This window comes from Physella acuta, unplaced genomic scaffold, assembly GCF_028476545.2.
Source record: "Physella acuta isolate Inbredline_101_S28 unplaced genomic scaffold, ASM2847654v3 ptg000370l, whole genome shotgun sequence".
Taxonomy (NCBI): domain Eukaryota; kingdom Metazoa; phylum Mollusca; class Gastropoda; family Physidae; genus Physella; species Physella acuta.
The window spans coordinates 251,949-274,201 of record NW_026731889.1 but is presented as its reverse complement, the minus strand read 5'-3'; the positions used below and the strand labels follow the sequence as shown (position 1 = coordinate 274,201).

Here is a 22,253-nt window from a genome sequence, read left to right as displayed (position 1 = left end):
TCACAGTTGTACGATTAAATTCTTGAAGTATTTAGAGCATGATAGAAGCCGGACCTAACAATGAAAAAAAATTACGTTATTGCGATTTTCCTTTAAAATCTTATCATTTCTAACTCGGGAAGTGTACAGAATTCCAGGCACTTGCAGGCTATAAATAAAGCAACTCAATCTAATCTCTTAAAACAGGTAGATAGATAGCTAGACTAAGGCCTATCTTTTTTTTTTTTTTAAATCGCCATGCGTTGAGAAAAACGGATTTTTATTTTACTGTGATTTCGGCCTACGTCAGCAAACGGCTAGGGCTCTGTGTTAACACGGACCTGTATGTAAGACAAAACTCTTTTTAAAAAAAACCCCGGAGAACAGACAAAAATTATAGCAGACAAGGACAAGGCTGTAATACTGAAATTCAACTCCACCTATATTGAAGTAAGTCACACTAAATGGTAGCCCCTTGGAGGAAACGCAGCCTTACCCCCAATTGGTAATATCATAGAGTCATAGACCAACATGACGGAACAGCTGCGCATGTTAAATCAAGGATCTACAAAGCAAGAACCACAGTCGCACAGCTAAAGAACAAACGTGCTTCCAGAGAGCTGTCTATGCCCATCAAGACGCGACTGTTCAACAAGAACGTGGAATCAGTGGTGCTGTATGGAGCACAGGCTTGGAGAGGAAACAAAGACCACCATTTATAAAATCCAAACCTTCATTAACAGTTGCCTTAGACGTATACTCAAGATCCGTCGTTCCCATAGGCCAACAATCAGCAACACAAACCTTTAGCAAGACTGGGCAACTTTAATTTGACAAGGAAGTCTGGAAGAGAAGACAGGGTTGGATGGAGAACACCATAACCAGTATCAGTGGCGTAGCGAGGTCGGGTGTCACCCGGTGCGGCACTTAATGGTGTCACCCCCCCCCCCCCCCCAGAGGCATAGAGACCCTTCCCGGGGACAAACTTTCAAATTTTCGATTTGCACCCCCCCCCCTCAAACTTTCGATTTGCACCCCCCCCCTCGAGTTTTTCTCTATATATTTTGCTATTTTTTACCTTGGTGTCACCCCCCTAAATGGTGTCACCCGGTGCGGTCCGCACCCCCCGCTCGCTACGCCCCTGACCAGTGTCACGAAGCAGTTAGCAAAGTAGAACCCTTAAGGAATGCGCTAAAGCGGTTGACCAAGAAACACCTGGCAACTCGACCATGAGACCACAAAGATGGGAGACTAGTTGAACCAAATTTTTTTTAAAAATGTTCCCTGACAGACAGAAGTCTTTGGTTGGTGGTCCATACCACAGCAGGGGGGGGGGGGGACAGGTTGTGATGTATTTAACTGTGTTATGATACCAAATGGGCAGCGTTTCTTTCAGACTTTTTCCTCTGGGGGGGGACTAAATTTTCAGGGGTAGCGGACACTCATAAAGTATATATTTTCTATATAAATTCCATTTCGTTCAGGGGGCGGTAGACTTTCTTCGGCGGGGGTGGGGCGGGAGGACCACCTTCTGAAGAGATGCCTGGAAGAAACTCTGCAAATGGGATGTCTCCAAACCTAACTATTGGTTTAGTTTATTTTAAACAAATAGTAAAAAGCAGATGCGTGACAGCCGGGTTACAGCACCCCCCCCCCCCCATGACAAATTAACGGTGTCATTTTTCAGTAACAGGTGTCGTATTCTATATTTTTGGATTTGATAAAAAAAGGTAAAATTGTAAGAACTTCTCAAAAATGCTGTGGAATATTTATTTTTTGAACCAACCTTCCCCCATAACAAAATCCTGCCTAAGCCACTCAGCAAGACAGTAGCCTATGTAAGTGTAAATGGTAGGTATAGTTGTCAAGTGATGCGTTATATTTATTTATATGGCTACCCACTTCAGATTAGTAATGGAGGGTTCTCCCGCTTGACCAGTTGTTGTTGTTGAATACATTTTTGACATAACACAGAAATATCAAAAAATCATTGCAGTGTATACTGAATAGCAAGCAATTTAAGCTTTTATTTATATGAATAACAACCCAACAGGTACAAAAGTATAAAAAAATGTGAGTTTTCCAAAAATAGATCAGCATAAATATTTATAATATAAATATTATATATACTGTTCAAAAACATATTAGTATAGTATTTAATATTATAAACAATGAAACATCTTGATATAATGATACATACCACAGCTCTTTATTTCAACAATCCACTTCTCATGCACTTTATCCACTCACTAATATATAAATCACCCCCAACAGGGTATTAGTTCCCTCAATTTTGCACCTTGTGCTTTCATCAATAATACATAAAGGTAACCAGCATATAACCTGGCTCTTTTTCACTTTTTGCACATAAAATACATTCAAACAAGTCACAGGGATGGCTTATTTTCAATGAAGAAAACTAACAGTTTTCATTCATTAAAAAAATAACAAGCATGGAAATAACATGTACAATAAATTAGTAGATGAAAACTGGATCACTGCAACTGGAATAAATAAAGCATTAGAAAACATACTAAACATAAGCAAGTCCATAGTCATTATCAATTAAAGAAATGAGTTAAATCTTATAATTGGAGTCACTTAATCACTATAAATGTTTCTAATACAAACACAAAATAGGATAGTGTAATTATGTTTGTATCACAATATAGTAATACTGCTTTGGTCGAACATCTTGTGTTGTTTGTCCCATTTTGATTTGGTAACATTTGTTCTCTTCTCAGCTTCTTCATCTGTGAGAAACTCCTGGTATTTATAAGTATAGGCGGCAGGGAGATAACCCAAGAAAAATAAAACCATCAGACCTCCAAATACAAAAAATACATATTCCGCCTTGCCATTATTGATATCATCTGGAAACCATGGATCTAGAAATTAAAAATGTAAAAATCTTTTAGTCAATGTTCGCTTTATTTTTATAATTTTAACTCCTTGCAATTTTTTAAAATTTGAATAGTATGTTAAATAGTGCATTTTATTTTTAACAAAAGGCCAAAAAAAAATACCTGCAGTGAATTACTACTTCTCCTAAGTTAAAAGCTGATCTTTATAATAAGAAATTATGTGTTCCAAAAGCCATTACAATTATAAAAAAAGAATATAAGCCTTAATTTTAAAATGCTTTACTTAAACTTAAAAGTAAACATATGCTTTAAATAAATTCAATAAAGAACAACAAAGTTCTCACCGCTCGTAGTTGAAGCCTCAATAATAGCAATGATAGCTGTGCTAACATAGTTCCCAACACCGTTTGTTGCTAGATACACACCCATGATCAGTCCCTGAAGGTTCTTGGGTGCTTGCGTATAAGCAAACTCTAGACCTGGCCAACAAATTGAAAAATCAGATTTAATACTAAGTTTTTTGTTTAGTTATAAATATTATAAGTTTTATTTTACTTTATTACATTATAGGTCTATTTATATGCAATAAACTAAAGTTTTTGATTTACTTTAAATATTATAAAAGTTTTATTTTATTTTTTTTAGGTTATAGGCCTATTTGTATGCAATAAACTAAAGTTTTTGTTTTACTTTAAATAATATAAAAGTTTTATTTTACCTGTAGTTAAAGGCCAGTTTGTATGTAATAATAGCTTACAGGTAAATGAAAATGGACACACATTTTATTATTAGTTTTACCTGCGATGTTTGTAAATGCCTCTCCAGCCCCCACCAACATAAATTGAGGCACTTGCAGGAAGACTGTCAAATTGGAAGCATAAAACGTCTCCTCCCCAACGACTTGGTTGAAACCCAACTCCTGTTTCCTCTCAATTTCTACCCACCCAGCTACAAACACTGAACATGCAGACAACACCAGACCAATGCCTGAAAAACAAAAGCCCCTTTGGTTTTACAAGTCCTTTAACTGAACTTAAAGTTTATGTTTATATTTTAACAATAAGTATTACTATTAGACTAATGCCTGAAAAACAAAAGCCCCTTTAGGTTTTACAAGTCCTTTAACTGAACTTAAAGTTTATGTTTATATTTTAACAATAAGTATTAAACTAATGCCTGAAAAACAAAAGCCCCTTTAGGTTTTACAAGTCCTTTAACTGAACTTAAAGTTTATGTTTATATTTTAACAATAAGTATTAGACCAATGCCTGAAAAACAAAAGCCCCTTTGGTTTTACAAGTCCTTAACTGAACCTAAAGTTTATGTTTATATTTTAAAACAAGTAGTAGATAAAATAAAATATGCACAATGGTTGTTTTTTTTACAACACCAGACCAAAGCCTGAAAAACAAAGTCATATAACTATAAAGTTCCACAAGTCCGTAACAGAACCTAAGTTTAAATTAATGTTTTTAACAATAAGTAGGCCTATTACTATTAGAAAAATAAAAATATGCACAATGATTTGTTTTCTTCTTAGATAAACTACATTTCTTAACTAACAGATAGACTTGGAAAATAAAGTTTCATCAACTGGCAAGCAGTTTTTGTTTCTTATTCCTTTTTATTCTAAATGTGCTGAGGATGGACAATTTGAGGCATCTAATTTATCAAAAGCTGGTATATTTTACTCTTTAGTGTCTGAAATTTACACTGCATCTAACCAACACTGGTAGATAATTTAAAATAGGCTAATATATTAAAACAGTATCCACAGAAAAATAAATGTCACTTACCTATTCTATGCATGTACCTCATTGGTCGACCAATACGCTGAAAACATGGATATACAACTCTGTCTAAAATAGGAATTGACAACAAAACTGCAATAGTGTTGAATACATTGAGCAAAGCCACTGGAATCTGAATTGTCCCTAAACTCAGATCCATTCTCTCCCCTTGAAGGAAATAAGTTGACTGCATCTAAAAAAAAAATGACAGTTAAGGAAGCTGCAATAAATGTAGAATGTTCACAACCATAAAATCAAACTTACAACAGTACAACTAAGTACGTATATATTTCTTTTGAATGTTCAAGAATTCAATACCAAATTTAAACTATGGCTTATATTTATTTTTATTACTAAAGAGATAATTAATTTTTTACACAAAAGAAGAATTAAAGACTTAAACATAGAATAACGTGTTCTCATTTCCCCTAAGCTAATGTTGAATGTTTTTTTAAAAAATGAAATGTTTAATTTCTAAAGTAAGTTTTTAAAATTTACAAGAAAAAAAAGGTAGGGAGCACATATAATAGTTAATTTACCTGAGAGTATATGGCCCAGAACATGATGACGAAGAAGAAGATGGGTAAAAGCCGTAACACAGCTATGACACCATCAACAGTGAAGCTGTCAAAATCACCACCATACCCTTTGCGTGCAGAGTCAAACAAACGACTCTTGCCATCTATCACTGGGGATTTTCTGCAACACGCCTGACCACAGATTTTAAAGGTGGTGATCAATACACTTCCTGTAAATAATTTAATAAATTATGTGATAATATATGTGATTATTACCATGTTTACCAACTGTAAAATGAAAAGAGGCCATTATAAAACTACTCTTGTCTTATATTATGGAACAAAAATTTATTATTTAAAATTTAAACGCTATACTTCATTTTTTAAAAAAATAAATTAACTTTATTCCATTTTTCTTGGATAAATTAATAATGTAAAACTATTGCCCAGTTAAAATTTCTAGCCTACCCTGTCCAGACTTATAGATGTAGTGTTTTCTGGCAACGTTGAGGATTATAAGAGACAGGAGCATGGAAACTAGAGGGATGAAAAAACCCCAAGTGAAGCTGATGTTCTGCTGTACGTGTGCTATGGCAGAAAAAGCTATCAGCCCTCCAGCATTGACAAACCAGTAAAACCTGAAAAGATAGTAATATTTTGGTGACTTGAATCAAATTAACAGCAGAAGTGTTAATAAAGGTTTTTTTTACAGTATTTAGTCTATTTTTAGTATATTACTTCTAAATTACTTGGAATACTCTAATGATTAAAATGATAACAGAACTATTTATATCAGCTACTCTCATTGTAATTATCTGAATAAGGGAGATAATTGTATAATCAAGGTTACTTCCCTTCTACACTGCATTCTATTTATTATTCATATCTAACTACTTATGAGTTTAAAAAATTAATAGTATTAAGTGTCTTTATATTTTTAAAAATTATTGAATTGTTTCTCTGTATTAGCATATGTCTTGATTCCCTTAGTTCACAAAAAAAAAAAAAAGCTTTACCAGTTAAAGAAAGTCTGAACAGCCTCTGGGCCTAAATCCTGAACCTGCTGAGCTCCAAAAAGACCAACGTTTGCTTTTATTCCACCTGTACCAATAGCTACCAAAACCAATCCAACAATGTAAAATATTCTTCGATTTTCCTAAACCAAACATGAAAAATAATGCATCATTATACTATTAATCAGTGGAAGTTTTAAAAATCTATTGCAAATGTGTGACATCAATGTTTTAAATAGTTTGTCTTATATTAGTATGTGTACAACTCTCAATATCAACTGAGTATGCCATCTAAAACCATTGACCTAATGTAAACAATTATCTGAGACAAAAGTTCTCACCACTGTGAATACAATCTAATGAAGCAAAAACCTATAGACCCTATATAATGAAGAATATCTAATCTGTTTTCAACATTATTAATATTGTGTTTTTTTAATTTTTTGCTCTTTTCAAATTTATATAAAAAAATATGTGTGAGCAATTAAATTTTTGTAAGGGTGCACATGTAAAAAAGGTACTCACACTACTGAGTACTTGGGCAGGATCATTGAAAAGATTTTGGTAGTTTATAGCAGCACAGACAACCAGAAACAAACCTTATAAAAAGTCAAACCAAAACCATGAGTTATTTACAAAACAAAACTTTTACACTACAACATTCAATATAATAAAAGCACTGTAACATTACTTTTTTTTTTCTTTAAAAAAATAACTTGTTTATAAGAAAAATTAAATTGTTAAATAACTTCTATCTAATAAATTTTTAACAAATAACATAGATGCAATTAACATATTTTTTAAATACCATTGCCTTTTGTCCATTAAAAATAACAAAACCATATAAACAATTTATTTTTATGAATCTTTACAACTCAGCTTTTTACTTAATTAAAATTAAATAGTCTCAAGAATCAATACCCACCACACAGATAGATGAGTCCTGATCCAAATATAACATTGAATCTATTAGACCATGAGTCTGCTATTAAGCCTCCAATGATAGGGATTAGATAAACTGAGCCTTGAAGGGAAGAAAAATACATGCTTTAAAAAAAATGAAGTTGTTTTAGTTAAATAGAGATAAATTTATTGTTTTTAATTAGTTTTTATTTGACATTTGGCTACTTGTTTCCTTTTATGTATAACTATAAAAGTGTGTTGTTGTGTAAAAGCATTCAACAAGTTTGATTCAATAATGCAGGATAAATTTAGTATAATGAAACAAAATGTGTTGACTATACATATATACATACATATATATATATATATATATATATATATATATATATATATATATATATATATATATATATATATATATATATATATATATATATATATATATATAATCTTCTTCTTCATTCTTAATTTTTAATGTTTGAGGGGATGCCTTTCAACAGAACTAAGTATTACGTGTCAACTAGAGACTTTTTTGGTTTAGCAACCATGAGCTTTACCAACTTGATCACACCAACCCCCTGTGTATACAATGAATTCAATTTTATATGCAGTCTTCAGCGGTTAGAAATTACCTGTAAAAATTAGACTGATGTTTGTAGCCTCATTACTAGTGTAGTCTAACACACTGGTACAAAACAAGACAAGATTAGCAACTACACCGTAGTAGGCCATTCTTTCACACATCTCCACCAACAAAATGGACAGAACTATGAACAGCTTGTAAGGGCTGAAGACAGTCAACTGAAAAAGAAGTAAATATTTTATGAGCTTCAGTATAATCAGGGTTTCTAAGGGGGTGAAGGAACTGAGAGATTCAAAACTGCTGGGAGGGGGGGGGGGGGGGGGGGGGTCTGGAGAGATTCCTAAAAGAAACTGAGTATATTGTATAAGACATTACATAATTAATAATAGGCCTAAAACTGATAATTATTTAACTTAAAAATAAAATTGTTTACTATGTCAATGCCATTACATACTCCATCTTAAAATGAAAAAGCACTATACTTCATCAAAAATGAAAGCAAATGAAATGTACTCTAGATATGTTATACAATAGAGAGAAAGAGTTTTACAATTGTATGTGGGTCTACTGCCTAATTTTTAGAAAAATTCAGAACAATCCATCGCCAATGTCTAACCTTAGGTTCATATTTTACATGCACTCTGCCAGTATCTTTCTGTTTGTATTGCTCATCCTCATCGCTGATAGTCAGTGATCTCCAGAGTTTATTTTTGAGTAAAGGTGCCTCTTCGTCTTCCTCCGCTCTTAGCATGGCTGAGGGTGTGGAGGTAGCCTTCAGGTGAATGGGTAGTACAGTGACTTACACTGATATTAATAGAATACAGCTTATCCACTTCTAATATATTGATAATCCATTTTGTTTCAAGTTATTAAGCCTGCAAAAATAAATCATAAATAAATAGATTATATCAAATATTGATATTTATTTATTATTTATAATATATAAAGCCCTTTATATATATATATTTATATATATATATATATATATATATATATATATATATATATATATATATATATATATATATATATATATATATATATATATATATATATATATATATATATATATATATATATATATATATATGTATATATATATATAGGTATATATATATATAGGTATATATATATATATATATATATATATATATATATATATATATATATCATAAAGGGGCCTATATATATTTATGCCTAAATAAATATAATATATATAGGCATATTATCATGATATATGGAGGCATATATAATTATTAGCTGCATACCCGTGCTCCGCCATGGTGAATCTTTTTTAAATGTACCAACTTGGGAACAGAACAAAACTAAACACAAACACAAAAGAAAAACACAAAGGAAAACACAAAGAAAAACACAAACACAAATGCAAACTCAAACAAACACAAATGAAAACAGAAACACAACACGCAAACACAGACGAAATATTAGGCCTATTATGTATATAAAAAAATAAATGATTTATTAATATAATAATATTATTAAATGTCAAATATTAAATGGCACATATTATTATTATTAATAATCTGTGCCATTTGTCATTAGAAATCAAATAGTCAACTATTTTTTTACTATAGGCCTACTACTACTGTTACTACTACATAATGTTTTAACTTAAAAGACAGTAACCTCAACAATTAATAGTCAATTATACTTAATACCTTGCCTTAAGTATATTAATAGTATAGAATCTAGATCTATAGTGATTTAACAATGTATCATTTATCTATACAGTTATACAGTATACAGTGGTATTAGTTATAGTGATTATTATAGAGTTGTAGTCTACTACTCGGGTGCGAAGTACCAGCAGAATTAAATGATAAGTCACTGTGTTGACATATGCAAATAAGTGTGTAAAACGACAAACCTAAGGCTGCGGTTACACTATCCGTCGGCAGACCGAATTTTTTCATCTGACGTCAGGTGTTGTCCAATCTGCCGAAGAGGGGTGCGCCCCAGCGGTTACACTGTAGCCCGTCAGAACGTATGTCTGACTACCGGCAGGCATTGGTTTCAATACAAAAAATCGACGAACAAATGCAGATTCATATTTTAGCAGAAAACAATGATGCTTCTAAGATTATTTTGCTTAATGAAAAGGAAAGAAAAAATCATATCGGAAATGTATTTCTCCAAAGAAACGCTTGGCTTTGACATTGAGGCAAGTGTCTTTGTACAGTTAATTCTTATTAAATAAGATATTTTGTTACAGTTAGTTGAGTAAGGCCTATTCTAAATACCATTAATTATTACAATTATGTGTTCTATGTAATCTATACATTTAAAACAAGTAAAATCTAAGCTATAAATTTGGTTGCAATACCTCAGTAGTGGGGAGTAGATCTAATCTATAACTATAAGGTCTTGATTCTATGTTCTGGCCTGCTTTTAGTGCTAAATTAAAATAATTTCATTTACAGATAGGCCCCTCACTACAACTGTATTGGCCTACTAATATCGAACTGTCCATTCACCTATCACCACAATTATCTATGAGACATGTGATATTATGTGGAGATGCCACACTAAAAAGCATGTACCATTACCAACAGCAGCAATGTGCCAAGGCTTTTGAAGACTGAAGACACCATCTGAAGTATTATGAAACATGTTGAATTTGATATTTAATTGAAATAAACTTCTTTTTTTGTTGTTATGTTTGTTTTATTTATATTATTCATAGATAAGAATATAATCATTGGCCGAATCACCTGATCAATATCAATAATTCCTACTAGTTAGGCCTACTTGACTAACTTTGACTTAGTCCTACTTGCTCCTTATAGAACATAGGGCCTCCACCATTTCCACCAGTTAGGCCTACTAGTTAGACTTAATTTTCTAACTCAATGTCAGTTACATGTTAGATTGTTACAAACTAAAATGGTATTGGTTTTTGATCATTTAAAAAGCGTTATTCATTGTTTTAATTTATTAAGCAAATCTGTAAAACATGTTTAAATAGCATGATCATTAGAAATACATCTCATAAGACACAGGCCTCATTGAATTATTATTTTAACTACTGGTATAGGTAATTCTCCATTACAGTTTAGGCCTGCATTTGAAGACCTCTTAAAAATAATAAAACAGTAAACAACATACACTTTTCAATTAATTTTTTTATTCAGGCATAACACAAAATTAATTAATCCTGGGTCAGGATCTTTAGCAATTGCTTCTTCCACAACTTGAATACAATTTGAATCAGTGTCATCAAAAATAAAATATCTTTTAAACAATGGTTTCACTCGATACTGAATTGAAGTTGAAGGTATCTGTATGCTGCTTATCGTTTGCTTGGAAGCGAAACAATCATTCATAAAGGATAATTGATTATAATGTCCATGGTTTGTTTGGAGCTATACTGCCAGTTACTCTTTTGTTGCTAATCTTGATATGCTCCTTTCTAAATGTATCAAGCAGGTTTTTCCACTTGGGTTTTGCTTGTGCACCTGAAATGAATTAAATATTAACATCAGTTTAGACTCGTTGTAACTTTAATGTGTTGGATACATATAATTTATATATATGCCTACAGGCTATAAATGAAATAGGACTCTAGATAGAAAAGGGCGGATAAAAAATAGTTAGGACTGTAGTGACTTAAGTATATCAGCTCATTAATTAATTACTACTACATCTAGTAGTCTAGTCCTAGATCCAGACTTTTCTATCATAATTGTCTGGGCCTAAGCCTGATCTTGATTCCTTAGACAGTTATATAGATCTAGTAATATATAGTAACATTACAGAACAGGAATCTAGATCTATACTCTTAATTTAGATTAGATTTAGGCCTATAAATATAAATTTAATTATTAATCTCAAAATAGATTCAATGGAAATAGAATAATTTTAAATATAGGCCTATACTATTATACTTCATACATATTATTATAGATCTACCAATAGTCCTATAGATAATAATATACATAGAGATCTAGATCTAAATCTAGAAAGAATCATAGAATACTAGAAAAATAGATCTATGTCATAGATTCTAGATATTAGAATTTAGATAGACTATCGGATAGGCCTAGCCGAGAATGAAAGATTCAATTTTAGAACCAAGAGTAGAGAGTCTACTACTAGAGAGACTAGAGAAAATTAAATTCAATGAGTAGATCTAGATCCTATTATTTAATAGGCCTAACTAATTATTTTACTAGTTATTACTAGAATTTAGATCTAGAATCTATTTTGAGGTTACTTACTTTTCTATACTTAGTCTTAGCCCTAACTAGATCTAATAACTAACCCTTACCTTATAGCCTAATCTTAGAATTTAGAACGATGACGAGATCTAGATCTAGACTAGATCTAGATTCTGGATTAGATCTAGAGTCTAGAATAGTCTAGATCTAGATCTAGAATCTAGATCTGAATTCTACTTCTTCAGTACTATTCTAATCTAAGCAAGATCTAGATTCTAGATTTCCTAGATTCTAGTCTAGATCTAGATCTAGACTCACTCTAGATCTAGATCTAGATCTAGAAAAAAGAATTAGATCTAGAGAGATATAGATCTAAATCTAATAGTATAGATCTAGTTTTCTAGATCTAGCTCAGAATCTAGATCTAGAGTCTAGATTAGTCTAGAATTAGAAATAATCTAGATCTAGAAAATCTAGATCTAGATCTGAGACATTCTGAGAGATCTACGAGTTGAGTGAGAGTCGATAACCAAAAAAAAATGTGAATGAATGATAAAAATTAATCAATGAAGTGAATAAGTGAAATAAATTACTTAACTTGTACATCCGAGTTAATCGGCTATTTCAGACCTTTACTTTTCTCTCTTGAATAAGTAAAAATCAGCTTCTCTGTGTCAAATACTACAACTTTCTGTTCAAACTGAAGTCCTCCATTTTATATTTTGTTTATCCCTGCCAGATAAATTTTCATCAGAATGTGTTTTCCGTCAGAACAGAAACAAAATTTTAAGTTCCTCATCAGGCGCCTGACGTAGTCTGACGACTCGGACGATCAGTTCGGATCTAGTGTAACCAATAGAACTGGGTTATACTTTTTGTTTGCTTTCCAGTTGTTCGGCCGTGTTGTCAGAAACAGAAATTCGGACTGCCGACGTATAGTGTAACCGCAGCCTAAGTCTAATGGGAAGTTCTTAAAATAGCTTGTCATAAATCCGTTCAACTATTACTGGATTCTAGATCTGGAAGTAGGCCGACACAGTGGCTGGTTTTCCTGATTCATCGTTACGTCAGCAGCATTAACTGTAACAAAGAGTTCAGTGAGGCAACATTTTAAACTGATAACGTTTGTTTAGTTTGTTTTAGACTAGACTCTGGATCTATATATTTTACCATCTCTAACCCATCTGTATCTCTTGTCGTTTCTTTAACAACTTAAATACGCAATGCTGTTAGGAAGATAACGTGTGTGCTTTGGCATGCTAAATTGTAGAATCTAAAATCTAGATATCTGGTACGTGCGTGAAGGAATCGGTTACAGTTATATTATATTGGGAGGGGTGGGTCCTCACTTTTGAAATAGGCACACCTCGACTGATATGCATTTTAGGTTGTGTGTGTGTGTCGACTGTGAAGCATGTTGTGTTATACTATACTACTATACTATACTAATAGTCTAGATCTAGATCTAGTAATCTTTCTAAATTCTATGATTTAAAACTGTATGTATGAGGTCATCCCTTAAAATAATGTCACACCTCAGCCTACGACTAAAGGTCCGCTCAAAATTGCAGATGAAATATTATTACTCTTTCGATTTTTTTTAAAAAACATTAACTGAACTCGGTCAACATAGAGTATTTTAATCAGTTTCTAGATCTAGATCTATTACACTTTATTAAAACAGTTTTCTAAAACACGGAATAACGGCTAAAATTCAGTTTCTAGCATTACTTTTTAAAAATGCAAAGTTTGACGTTATACTATCTGAACCCCCACCCCCTCTCCCCAATCACACATCGTCACAAACTTATGGATTCCCCTCCCCTACTAGTGTGACGTCATTTATGGACCCCCCCCCCCCCCCCATGTATGCTAACCAAATACAGCTTTAATTATATCAATAGGCTAGTGGTTGTATGGTTTGATACTTTGAAACGTATGTATCATTGCTTTTTAATGATAAACAAGTGTTCAGCAAAATAATGTAATAAATGTAAACATTAATGAATTTAAATCGATATTGGAAGGGGGAGGGGGAGATAAGCGAGAAAGCTATAAATAGGTATCACGTGGTTTGGGTTTTTTTAATTTAAGTTAAAAATAAATAATAGATTTATATCTATTATTAATTATTATTAATTATTAGTTACTTCTTAATACAAATGGATCAAAACAAACTAGATCCTAGATAACTTAAATTCTTAAACTTCGTCAGATAGACTAAGTCAAGTGAAGTCAATTTTAATTTAAGTAAGTCACTGTACTGTAAGTTAAGTATAAGTATTATAATTAAGTAAGTAGTAAAGTTGTAAAGTAGTAAGTAAGTAGTAAGTAGCATATGTAGTAAGTAGTAATAAGTAGTAGTATTAATAAGTATAAAGTAAGTAATAGCCTAAGTAATAGTTAATTTTTGTTATTAATTACTAAGTACTTGTACTAGTACAGTAGTACTTCTACTAAAACTTAAACTAGGCCAGGCTAAGTTCTAATAGGCTATGGTAATCTAAGTAAAAGTTTAAAGTTATAAACCAGGGCCCTTTAAATTTTAAAATTATTAGGCCTATAGGCCTAATAAACATTTTTTTTAGATCCATAGGCTCCTATAATAAAATATATTCTAAATTTAAAATATTACTAAATAATTAATATTAATGAAACACAATTAAACAATTAGTTTTATCAGTGGCGTCGCTAAGTCGGGTATCACCCGATGCAGCACCTCTTGGTGTCACCTCCCCCCCCCCCTTACCACCACACAAAAATTGTAGGCTATTTATATATAATTTACATATCTATATAATATATTTTGCCAAATGACATCAATTTGTTTGCACTTTATTTTACTCCGCCTATAAATTTGCAATTGGTGTCACCCCCCCCCCCCTTTGTAATAGCCATAAAGTGTGTTCACACTTATTACTAAAGATTTTATCTATAGTCGATTGTTAATACTTCTGGGTTTATCATTGTTTTCTCTATAGTTAGGATGTTTACGTCAACCTCCCCCCCCCCCCCCCCCCCATCACACCTTGTCGGGATCGTCAATTTGTACTAAATACTTTTTGTACAACTGGCAAAAAGTATATTTATTCTATATATTTTGCACTTTTTTTGTCTTGGTGTCACCCCCCTAAATGGCGTCACCAGGTGCTGTCCCCTCCTCCTGCCCCTGCTTCACGACGCCTCTGAGTGTTATTCACATTGCCCGATGCCCATGTAGAATAATGAAGTAAAGGGAACAATCATTAGGACTTACATGTTTGCAATCAGAAATCTTAGCTTAGGAATGGGATTAAACTGAACTAAAGGTAGTAATTACTATATCAACTGCTCTAGTTTTTTGGTTTGTTTAGGGTTATGATTATTGACTAATCATAATGGTATTGCTAAACTAAAAGTCCTTTTTATAATATTTATCTCTAAGTATGATTTATTTATGTAGATTGGTTTTTTTTTTCCAGACACCAGTGAGAATTGTATTGCTAATTTTAAACAAATTTTGCAATGACATCTTCTGTATGTGAGAGATATGTTGCTGCAATGGTGCTAAGTGGTGTTGGGGATGCACTGGGTTATAAAAATGGTGAATGGGAATTCTGTCACAGTGGAGAAACAATTTATGCAGAAGTTCTAAAGCTAAATGATGTGGAAAACATTCAAGTAAAATGTAAGTCGTTGTTTGAATTTGTTTTACACTCCTAAATTGTAGACCTATATTTTTGTTTGTTTATAGCAAACTGTAACTTTTTTTGTCTTTATTCTGTATAATTGTTAATTTCATTATTAATATACCTTTAAAATATAGGGAAATCCACTGTGTATCATATGCCGCTATTTAGTTGTTTTATTTTCTACTTTTCAGTAATTCATAATTTGTGAATTCGACAGTACCAATGCTGCCACTGAAAATATTTGCTTTAAAATACTATCAGTAGGTCGTTAAGGACGATAACCCCTCCCCCCCCCCCCCCCACTCTCTTTTCCCCCAAAACCTACCCTACACTACCCCCTTGAAAGCAGCCTCCTCTTAGTTACCTCCCCTAAGTTTAAAATGGTTTCAAACTAAATTATCTGCCCCTAATAGCCGTCACTAAACCCGGCTCCTTGATTGTAAACATTTAGCGTGAACCACAGCTCACCAGACCATGTGGGGGGTGGGGGTGGTAGGGATATGCCTAAAGAGGAAGAGAGGGGCTTGCTAGGCGCGCTTACAGCCTGTTGTTTTCTATGGTATCCAAGAATAGAATTATATATATGGTATTATAATAGGCCTAATTAGTTTAAAAAATAACAAATGTTAAAATTCATTTTTTATTGACAGTGCCAGGGTGGATGGTGAGTGATGATACAGTCATGCATTTGGCCACTGGAGAAGGTAAAAATCAAACTTTCTAAATATATTAGTGAACAAAATACAATGCATTTTATACATCAGTGTTTAAAATTACAACTCACAATATCAAATATATTTGTTCTTGTGAGTAGATAGTTTAGACAGATAAATTTAGATACCAATGAAAGTAAACAGAGTATTCACATATAAATATGCATGTTAATTTTTTTTTAAAGTAATGGAAGTTGTGTGCGATTAACATTGCAAGCCAACTTGTCCAGTGTTTGTTTGTCAAAAATTATATCATACAATGTTATTCATGTTTTACACATACACTATTTTCTCTTTCCATGTAGCTTTGGTTAACAGTAGCAAAGATAATGTCAGGGAAGACATATTTGTATCCATAGCAACCAGCTACAAGTTGTGTATGAGGGAAATGGCTGGACGAGCACCAGGTGAGTTTATTATTCTGTGCATTACACATTCACAGTCCCTTCAGGCCACATGCTATAAAAACAATAGATTAAAATTCTGGATGTAAAAGTCTTGTTTTGGTTAACTCCCTTACTGCTTAGTTAATTCCCTTGGTGATTGATTACTTAGCAGTTTTTTGTTAACTTCATGCTGATTGATTGCAAGGCATAACATGCATAAATGGAGCCCATCAATTGAAACCACTCAGAAAAGATGGCTACAGAATACCTTTTAACCCAAGGTTGGCTCAACTTTCTTGATATAATTTATAAAACTATCTAATTTATGTATATCTTTCCATTATTTAGCATCATTCCCAATAACGCTTATGTTATAAATAATTTCATTGCTTTTTCAAAGTAGGCTAATGTTACATTTATGTCAAAGTATAAATATTTTGGCTTTTTAAAGTTTTGCTAATGCAATATATTTTATTTTGATTCACTTCTTCTAATGCATTAGTTTTGATATTTAGTTTTACATCTGCTGATAATTTCCAATCAACTTTTTAAAAATTGGCAGAGGTGGTGGATGTGGGGGAGCAATGAGATCTATGTGTATTGGCCTCAGATATCCAAGGTAAGTTTTTTTTTAAAAGAAATTAATGGGTAATTTTTGTGTCCAGAAAATGTTTTAACAAAAAAAAACCTTACAAGCATATTAATATAAATTAAATCATTGATTTTTTTTTTAAATTTATTTATCTAACAGGCCTGAAAACTTAGAAGATTTGATTGCAGTCAGCATTGAGTCTGGACGTATGACACATAATAATCCTGTAGGCTACCTGGGCAGTCTGGCTTCTGCTTTGTTTACATCATACGCCATACAAGGTCAGGATACATGACACAATGAAATATTTTTTATAACGCTTTATTTAATAGGTCTTTTATTTTATCTTAAATAACACTTTCGATTGGAAAAAAAACACAGTTGTAGTAATTCTTTATGTTAATAATTTTTAGTAATTCTCTTGTTAAAATGTTAAAATATGATTTGTTTAATTTTTTTTTATCTACAAGTTTAAATGCTTGCTTGTTTACTAGTTATTATATTATAATCTTAACACATTCATATTTTTATGATAAAGCTTACAGCTTATGTAAACTTAATTTAGCTTCCATAAACTTTTTGCTACAAAAGACTTAAACTGCTAATGAAATTTCAATTTAAGAAAGGCCACTCAATTCTTGGGGACGTGGTTTACTGGATTGTCTACCTTTGGCCATGAAGTATATTGAGTCTACCAATCACTGTGTTCAGGAGAGCAAAGATACTTGGTAATCATTTTCATTACATCATCTGTTTAGTGTAATGCTAAATTACAGCACTTTTGATTGTTAGAGAAGTACTAAGTTTGAATATATGAATATATATCTCCCCACTAATATTACCTCAGAAATAAAGTATTTTTTTTTTATCATTTCATTTATTTGTAAACACCTAATTTGTTAAATGTCATATCCATTGAGGGGTCGGCGTGGTCGAGTCGGTAAAGCTCATGGTTGTTTAACCGAAAAGTCTCGAGTTCGAACCCTCGGGCAGATGAGGCTCGTTAGCAGGGGACAGCTACTCTTCTTGGAGAGACAACTCCAAAATCAAACAACTGCTGCCTTGTAGTTTGTTCTTATTTGGAAGCAAATCCAAAAAGAAAAGCAGGCTGAAATCAGAGTCAATGGCCTAAATGCCGTATAACCAGTTGACATGTATACTTAATTGTGATGGAGGCGTGGTCGAGTCGGCAAAAGCTCATGGTTGATAAATTCGAAAAAAGTCTCGAGTTCGAACCCTCTGGCAGATAAGGCTAGATCCCTTCTAACACTAAAAATTAAGAACGAAGAAGAAGATATCCATTGACTCTAAAGTTTTTATAGTAGAGAAATTTTAGAATAACTGAAGTAAAACATTTACTCTTAATATGGCTATTAGAAGTGTTTCTTTCCGGCATATTTCTGAGGTGGCAAGAGCACATAGTTTTTTAACTAAGCAATAAACTCTCCCATTCCAGGAGTTACTTTGTTACTGCTTGGGAAAATTACCTGAAATCTCGGGGTATTGCAGATGGAAAGTCAGATGTTGTTTTCCCACAAACTTATGGGTTCAAAGAAAGGGATAAGTTTGTCAAGAAAGTCAGCTATGATGGTTTTGGAGGTGCCAGTGGACATGACGCACCAATGATAGCGTAATTTTTTGTTTTGTTTCTGGAGTAAAATAAATAGATATTTAGATTTGTATGTTTATCTAATAGTGTGGATTGTATAGTATATACACAATTGTTCACTTATTCTTAATTTATTGGGTTTGATGACTGGTATTAAATAAGGTATATAATTTAAGGGTCTAGGACATAACCCCCCAACCCTATCCCAAATTATAAACACAAATCTATAGCTATAACCCATATTTCAATCATAACACCAACTCTAAATCTACATCTAACCCTGACTCCAACACTAGCCCTAACCTGACTCTCTAACTCAAACTGGGCTGGGGGGGGGGGGGGAGGAGGGTGTTTACTACTCCCATATATATGCATAATCTTGATTATCCCATCTTACCAGATATGATGCACTACTTGGAGCAGGGGACAACTGGAAAGAACTCTGTTACAGGTAGGCTTGTTACTAGCTGAGTCTCTGGTATAGGTAAATTATTTTAAAAGTAAGGCTTTTAATAGTAAGTTTATTACTGTTAGGTCTCTTACATTTAGGTTTATTAAAAGCAGGTGTTATACAGCGATATTTATGAAAAAAAAACTGTCTCTGACAAAGAGATGTACTTTATATGGTAGGCCAACTTAAAAGTGAACGTGTTTGTTAGGTTATTTTGGCACTGGATTTTTTTATCTGAATTTTCAGGTCAATGTTTCATGGAGGGGACAGTGACAGTACTGGGGTCATTGCTGCCTGTTGTTTTGGAGCACTGTACGGGTTCAAAAATGTGCCATCTGCCAATCATATGGTTAGTTGAATACGTCAAATAACTCATTATGTGAATGATTGAATTAAATAAGATGCAATACATACATTTACATCTGCCAATCATATGGTTAGTTGAATACACCACATAACTCATTATGTAAATCATTGAATCAAATAAGATGCAATACATATATCTGCCAATCTTATGGTTAGTTGAATACACCATGTAACTCAGTAGAAATTGTTAATGTCTAAGACAATTTTTTTTCCTGTTATGAACTTGATTCAATACAAATGTTATTTATCTACAGCATGTTGAATTTAGACAAAGACTTGAAGATGTTGGCAATCAGCTATACCAGTTAGCTTATCCACAAGAATAGATGACAGAAAACTTCTTGTTAATAGTCCATATCAGGGATTACTTTATGTACAGTTGTCTTTCATCTAGCACATTTATACTTGTATATATTTTTCTACTTTTTATTTAGTGCATGTTTTTCTAAATTTTATTAACAGCTTTAGTGGTGATTCACTAAAGCTCATTATCAATATGTTGTGTTACTTAATTTAAACCTGTTTGAAGATAAATGTGATTTTTATTTGTTTACATTTTACCCTGAACTTGGTACGCTGTTACAATTGGCACTAAAATGACTTAATTTAATGCTTATATAAAGAGTATTTAATTTTTATATATTATACAATGCTTTTTATATTATACATTTTTTTTTATACTTTTACTGCCATTGCTTGATTATAATGATGATTTTCAAGAGCAATAATTATTAAAACGTTTTTTTTTTGTATTTTTTTAAATATTTTTTTGTACAAATGTGATTGTTTAGTATATGAAGTACACTTTGACCTGCTCCTAGTGAAAATGGGTGCAGGATAAAATGGGTATTGATATGATTTTTTTTCAATAGTTAAATTAAATCACTTTGTGTTTTGTCCATTGAACTGACATAAAAATTTAAAATGAGGATGGATATCTCATTAATAAATTGATCGGCGTTGTCGAGTCGGCAAAGCTCATGGTTGCTAAGCCGAAAAGTCTCGAGTTCGAACCCTCGGGCAGATGAGGCTCGTTTGCTGGGGACAGCCACTCTTCTAGGAGAGACAACTCCAAAATTAAACAACTGCTGCCTTGTAGTTTGTTCTTGGTTGGACAAAGGCTATGGAAGCAAATCCAACAAGAAAAGCAGGCTGAAATCGGAGTCAATGGCCTCAATGGCGCATAACCAGTTGACACGTAACGCTTAATTGTGTTGGAGGCGTGGTCGAGTCGGCAAAAAGCTCATGGTTGATAAATTCGAACAAAGTCTCGAGTTCAACCCACTGGCAGATAAATCTCGATCTCCTTCAACACTAATAATTAAGAACGAAGAAGAAGAAGAAGAAGAATTGATTAAATTTTTGTTAACTTTAATTTATAATTATTATTTTAATAAATTTTTAATTATTTTAACAAATGGTCACCTCTCATAACTGTTTCTGGGTGTGTTTGTTTTCTGAATGGGCTAGGTTTTTTAATTACAAGATACAGGATGAGTAATGGGTTTTAATGGTGACATTGGATGGGCCCAGGGTAATCACGAGATAACAGAATGAGCTAGGGGTTTTAATGGTGACATACTGGATGGGCCTAGGGTAATAATTGCAAGATACAGGATGAGCTAGGGGTTTTAATGGTGACATTGGATGGGCCCAGGGTAATCACGAGATAACAGAATGAGCTAGGGGTTTTTAATGGTGACATACTGGATGGGCCTAGGGTAATAATTGCAAGATACAGGATGAGCTAGGGGTTTTAATGGTGACATTGGATGGGCCCAGGGTAATCACGAGATAACAGGATGAGCTAGGGGTTTTAATGGTGACATACTGGATGGGCCTAGGGTAATAATTGCAAGATACAGGATGAGCTAGGGGTTTTAATGGTGACATTGGATGGGCCCAGGGTAATCACGAGATAACAGGATGAGCTAGGGGTTTTAATGGTGACATACTGGATGGGCCTAGGGTAATAATTGCAAGATACAGGATGAGCTAGGGGTTTTAATGGTGACATTGGATGGGCCCAGGGTAATCACGAGATAACAGAATGAGCTAGGGGTTTTTAATGGTGACATACTGGATGGGCCAGGGTAATAATTGCGAGATAAGGATGGGCCAGGTATTTTAATTACAGGATACAAGATGAGCTATTTATGTGTTCACCAGAGGAAACTTCTCTTCAAACAATATGTCTGAAGTTTTTCTGCAACTACTTAGAGAAAATCATGGCAAAAGGCTGTTGGCTTAAGACATTTTGCCTCAAGTTAAGTATCATTGCATAGGTCACCTAATCATAACACAAGTCTATTCGCATTGTTCATATATATTTCTGATGAATAAAAAACAATTAATTTTAATTATTGCATTAATTAGTTGTGTTAATGTATAGACAAAATTGTTAACTTGGATAAATAAAGTAGATCTTGGGCATGGAGGTGTTAGATGAATTGTATTTTTAAAAGAGCTGGTAGTGGTAGCCAATAAAGTTTAGGTACTATGAATTAGTTAAAATAGACAAACAAAACGGCCAAATGAAGGCTATGTCCCTCAAAAACTGTGTTCTTCTCAGAAAAAATAAATATGCAATACTTGTCAACGAAGAAGCAGAAATGTACTATATTATTCTTAAGCACT

General features: G+C 32.8%; 2 protein-coding genes across 10 annotated transcripts; one reads left to right on the top strand and one right to left on the bottom strand.

The window, feature by feature from the left end:
• Positions 1–1,985: 1,985 nt before the first annotated feature.
• Positions 1,986–12,908, bottom strand: LOC131941716 (solute carrier family 15 member 4). 3 transcript variants are annotated; one of them, XM_059301159.1, is made up of 13 exons: positions 12,427–12,906; positions 9,539–11,126; positions 8,267–8,525; positions 7,700–7,868; positions 7,090–7,188; positions 6,690–6,763; positions 6,168–6,307; positions 5,620–5,789; positions 5,173–5,381; positions 4,640–4,826; positions 3,642–3,830; positions 3,188–3,322; positions 1,986–2,867 (listed from the first exon to the last, which is right to left on the bottom strand). In XM_059301159.1, the coding sequence occupies exons 3-13, from the start codon at positions 8,399–8,401 to the stop codon at positions 2,641–2,643; spliced, it is 1,734 nt and encodes a 577-aa protein (XP_059157142.1). In that variant the 5' UTR covers positions 8,402–8,525; positions 9,539–11,126; positions 12,427–12,906; the 3' UTR covers positions 1,986–2,640. The 3 variants fall into 3 exon arrangements, with proteins under 3 accessions (XP_059157142.1, XP_059157144.1, XP_059157145.1); XM_059301161.1 differs by lacking the exon at positions 9,539–11,126 and having other exon boundaries at positions 12,780–12,908; XM_059301162.1 differs by lacking the exons at positions 9,539–11,126; positions 12,427–12,906 and adding an exon at positions 9,476–9,496.
• LOC131941717 (ADP-ribosylhydrolase ARH1) lies at positions 12,799–20,958 on the top strand. 7 transcript variants are annotated; one of them, XM_059301164.1, is made up of 12 exons: positions 12,799–12,925; positions 15,290–15,495; positions 16,150–16,203; positions 16,518–16,619; positions 16,804–16,879; positions 17,161–17,217; positions 17,350–17,471; positions 17,813–17,918; positions 18,647–18,820; positions 19,200–19,250; positions 19,497–19,599; positions 19,871–20,958. In XM_059301164.1, exons 2-12 carry the CDS (start codon positions 15,333–15,335, stop codon positions 19,940–19,942), a joined length of 1,080 nt encoding a protein of 359 aa, XP_059157147.1. In that variant the 5' UTR covers positions 12,799–12,925; positions 15,290–15,332; the 3' UTR covers positions 19,943–20,958. The 7 variants fall into 7 exon arrangements, with proteins under 7 accessions (XP_059157147.1, XP_059157148.1, XP_059157151.1 ...); XM_059301165.1 differs by having other exon boundaries at positions 12,848–12,910; XM_059301168.1 differs by having other exon boundaries at positions 12,901–12,920.
• The last annotated feature ends 1,295 nt before the right edge of the window (positions 20,959–22,253 follow it).